The sequence below is a fragment of the Bison bison genome, unplaced genomic scaffold (genome assembly GCF_000754665.1).
Source record: "Bison bison bison isolate TAMUID 2011002044 unplaced genomic scaffold, Bison_UMD1.0 scf7180017864192, whole genome shotgun sequence".
In the NCBI taxonomy this organism is placed as follows: domain Eukaryota; kingdom Metazoa; phylum Chordata; class Mammalia; order Artiodactyla; family Bovidae; genus Bison; species Bison bison.
Genome location: NW_011494764.1, coordinates 1,561,920 through 1,566,388, shown reverse-complemented (window position 1 = coordinate 1,566,388; position 4,469 = coordinate 1,561,920). Strand labels below are relative to the sequence as shown.

The window sequence follows — 4,469 nt, the reverse complement described above, 5'->3', positions numbered from 1 at the left end:
GCTGCCGCTGCTAAGTCACTTCAGTCGTGTCCGACTCTGTGTGACCCCATAGACGGCAGCCCACCAGGCTCCTCTGTCCCTGGGATTCTCCAGGCAAGAACACTGGAGTGAGTTGCCATTTCCTCCTCCAATGCATGAAAGTGAAAAATGAAAGTGAAGTCTAAGCCTTCAAATGCCCTCTTTCTCAAATGGAAAAAAATGTGTATCTTTATTCATCTTGTCTCCTACTATCTAAAGCAGAGGTCCTAAAAATGTAATCCAAAAGCTGAACCTGGTCCACTGACATGTTATCCAAGATTGATTTTTATTTTTATTTTTCAGAATATGTACTTTAAAAATATAGTGGTGTAGAACTTTTATTGAGCTGTAATTCACAGCATGTATGGTTTTCAAAACATAGATTAGTTGTCTCTTAAAACAGACTTCCCATTATGAAATGCAGACATCTGGCTTCCTTTGGGTGAGCAGATCAGACATCACCAGGCCCACACTGTGCACGAGCACCCTGGTTCACCAGTTCCTTCCTACCAACCAGCCACTTCCCCATGCAGTCTCCTCACCTGGTCCCAGGGGCTCTTTGATCTAAAGGAAGGATCTAACTCTTTGCACTCTCGGAAGCTGAGATCTCTTCAGCCTCATCTCTCCCCACCAATGCCAGACTCCAAGGATCCCATCCCTGCTTTGCATCTTTGATTTCTTTGTAAATTGGGCAGCTCATATCAGTGCCTCCACTTCCTCTCTGAAAGTCAATCTCCTTTGTTTCCATGATGTCTGCCACCTTGGACCTCAGTCCCCTCCCACTGGTCCCTTATGCACAATGCCCCTTCTGGTTTCCCTCTCACTTTCAGACACTGCTTCTCTAGCCCCTGTAGTACTGTCACACTGCTATAAAAGCTGCTAAACACTTGTCCACCAGCAAGTGGTACTAAGCAGCATAAAACAAGTGGTACAAACACTGACGATGCAGGCAATGCTTAGAAATGTAAATCTGACGGCCTCACACCGCCTTGGGCAGAGCAACCCTTCCTTTCCCCTATTAATGTAACACACTGCACATCAACTCTTTAATAATGTTTCCAACTTCATCTCCCATATTAGGCTTATTAGGCTGTGGGTTCCTTGAGGTCAAGAGGCAACCTAACATACTTCTTGGCACCGAAGTTTTAAGTATGGGAAAGCTGATCCCACCAACCTACAGATCAAACAATGTATCTGCCATCCATCCTTTCTGCACTGGGGCTTCAAATCTCTCCCTCAGTCCCTACATACACTTAGTTGCCAGTCCTAGTGAAACCTCCTCACCTATTCATGCCCAGTTCTAAATTGGAACAATGTTCCCTCCACAGTTGGGTCTTAACTGTCTTCAAATACAGAGTTTCAAGCAAATCCTTCCTTTCCCTAAATCCTCACTGACTCCCTACTGATAAGGCCCAACTGGCCTGCATTTGGGTCCCTGGAGGGTTCACCTCTCACCTTGACACTTCCTAACCAAACACTCCATGTTTTTCTGGCTTCTAGGTCCTTGCATGCAACCATTTCTACCTGGGAATGTCCTGGTTCTTCAAAGACCAGCTCAAGTGCTACTTCCTCCAACAAATTCCCCTTTGACAAAAGTGGTCACTCCTAGAGCATGTGCCTTTATTAAAAAAAAAAACTTCCCAGAACATTATCACTTTCTACCAGAGGCCACACCTCACCTCTCCATGGAGCCCTAACTAAACCTCCACATTCTCCTCTACCTGAGCATTTGCTGAAGAGTAGTGAATTAACATTTTTAAAGCAGGAAAACAACATGAACCATTTGATGAGACCCAGAAAGTTGCAATTAATCAGAGACTCTACTTCCCTGGTGGCTCAGTGGTAAAAAAAAAAAAAATCTGCTTGCAAATGCAAGGAGATGCAGGAGACATGGGTTCTAAGCCCTGGGTCGGGAAAAGCCCCAAGGAGAAGGAAATGGCAACCCACCCCAGTATTCTTGCCTGGAGAATCCCATGGACAGAGGAGCCTGGTAGACTACAGTCCATACAGTCTCAAAGAGACAGACAGAACTAAGCACATACACATATCAGCTAAAAAAGCTTCAAAAAGTCCTTCCCCTGAATCTGCCTTCCCCTAAATCTTTTCCTCCACAGCTTAACTTAAAATATTGTAGATGTTGAAGTTTGTTCTCCTATTCTTAAATTTTTTTGGCTGCACTGCATAACATGCAGTATCTTAGCTCCCTGGCAAGGAATGAGCCCATGCCCCTGCCTGCAGTGGACACACAGTGCTAACTACTGAGACGCCAGGGAAGTCCCTCGTTCTTAGTTTTTAGAAATGAAGTAAATTTTTTAAAAATCAAATCTTCTCTTCTCAAAAGAAGGTAAAGCAAACTCCAAAACGAATTAACGAGAACAAAGCCTTTCAGAACGGCATTCAACTCTTACCCATAACTCTCAAGGGGGAAAAAAAAAAAGTATTTCTTACAAGTGGGAAGGCTGGATTATGCACAACACATATAACAAAGAAAAACGGGCAGGTGACACATACTACCAAGATAAGGTAAGACACACCTTTTCCAATTAGCTTATGCTGAGTTGCACAGCAGGGACAGGCAAGAGGACTGGAGCTGGGAGGGTCTGGCAGGGTTTTTCTGCAGAGCAAAAGCAGTACTTTCCAGTGAGCCATGAGTGAAGCTGAACTTGGAGAAGGCAGAGTACACAATAAAAGCAGTGTAGCAGTCAAACTACAGCTGAGTTTTAAGCTGAGAGATGCTAAGGCAGAAAACTGCAAAAATAAAGTAGGCTTGGATTAATAAGTGTTTTGTAAATCAGAAAAGTTTAGAGTGAAATGAGCTAGGCAATAGGAGACTTCTTGTGGGAAGATTAGTCTCATGCAAGTTGTAGCGGGTAGAGAGGGAAGGCAATGAAATAGAAAGGGCACATACCAAGAAAGAAGGTCTTAATTGCTGCAAAAGTAATGGAAAAGAAAGGAATGAATGCATGGAAGAGACTTCAGAAGTCATTATAGGACTTAGTCATGTCAAACTTTTCAGCCCTGGTGAGTGGGAAGAAACTGAGTAGCTGGAGGAGAAAATCAGGAGAGGACTGGGAAGAAGTTAAACCAGCTGTCTGAAATCAGTAAAGTAATTTAAAAAAAATCAAGAACAGCAAAGTAAACTTGATTCAACATCTGCACTGCTTTAAGCTTGGAGAAGAATCACACAGTTAAACGTCCTATCTTCTCTAAACACATTAAAAGCAAGCAACCAGGTTTTTGTTTTTTTGTTTTTTTTTTCTTTAAGCTAAGAAAAGTCAAGAGTTACAGCTAATCAGATTCTTCAAGGGCATTGTGAAATTTCTGAAGGAGGACATGAACAAAGGATCCCCCCACCCCCAGTGCTCATCATTTCGAAGATGGTATCAAGAACAAGGTCTCTGGAAACAAACTGCCTCTGTCCGAGTTGTGACTCTCCCACTTACTTGATGGGAAAAACTGGAGAAACTTGGCTGGTGGGGGTGGGGTAAGGGTGAGGGGAGGATGTACTCTTGCAGTATTTTGGCTTGCGGAGGGAAGGGGAGTAGCTGAAGATGTCTAAAGTAGGTATAAGTCTGAAATGCTGATTTAGAGAGAAGGTGAGTCACCTCTCCGAAAGTTTCAGTTTCCCCAGCTGTTACAGACAGGAAGATAATAAAATCTACCTCACTGGATTTTTTTTTTTAAGGGCTGCAACTGATAATCCTTCTGAGGTATTACACATAACGTCTGATGTGCTATAACCATCCGACAAATGTTAGTGGCACACAAAATACGAGGAATCATGCTATTTTTAGCACCATTATTAAACATTCCCTTCTCTTTTTGATGTTCTCTGAGTACTGCACTACTACGATGGTTTTGTCACATTCTCAAAGGGACTGACATCCCTCGAAGGGTCAGAATCCCTGTAGCGGAGGCCTGGGAAGAGAAAAGTGGCTGAGGTGGTGGGCCCGGAGGTCGCGCGCCCAGCCAGCAGGCCCTACGCACCAGCCCGCGGGCTGAACAACAGGCAACACTCTCGACGCCTTCACTCCGGGCCAGCCTCTGCACATCGCCTAGGCGAATCCTCGCCACAGCCCTTCGAGTCAGGTGCTTTCGTCAACGCCAGTTTACACACAGGGAAACTGAGGCGCCTGGGATGAAACCGCTAGCCAAGGTCACATGGTTCGAGAGCCGAAGCTCGGAACGGCGCTCTCAGAACAGCGCCTGGCTACGGTCGCGCGGGGAAGAAGGGGGTGGGGCGCCCAAGGAACCCCCGATTAACCCAAGGCCGCGCGCGCGGCAGGGGGCCGGGCCCGGGAAGGCGATCTCGCGGGGGCGGCGGCCGGACTCACCTTGGCGCTGTGCACCGCCTCCTGCGCCCCGCGGAGCTGCAGCCAGATGCGCGCGGGCAGCGGTTCCTCAGCTCCGAGCGCGCCGAGCACGGCCAGGCTCACGCCGAAGAGGCCCTC

General features: G+C 46.4%; 1 protein-coding gene across 1 annotated transcript in view; it reads right to left on the bottom strand.

Moving 5' to 3' along the window:
* Nucleotides 1-4,469, bottom strand: part of N4BP1 (NEDD4 binding protein 1) — a 54,114-nt gene that overhangs the window by 49,279 nt on the left and 366 nt on the right. The window contains exons 2-3 of the mRNA XM_010843979.1: nt 4,353-4,466; nt 2,927-2,947 (exon numbers count right to left, since the gene is read on the bottom strand). Of these exons, the coding sequence (XP_010842281.1) occupies nt 2,927-2,947; nt 4,353-4,466 (135 nt within the window). The remainder of the gene's footprint in view (nt 1-2,926; nt 2,948-4,352; nt 4,467-4,469) is intronic.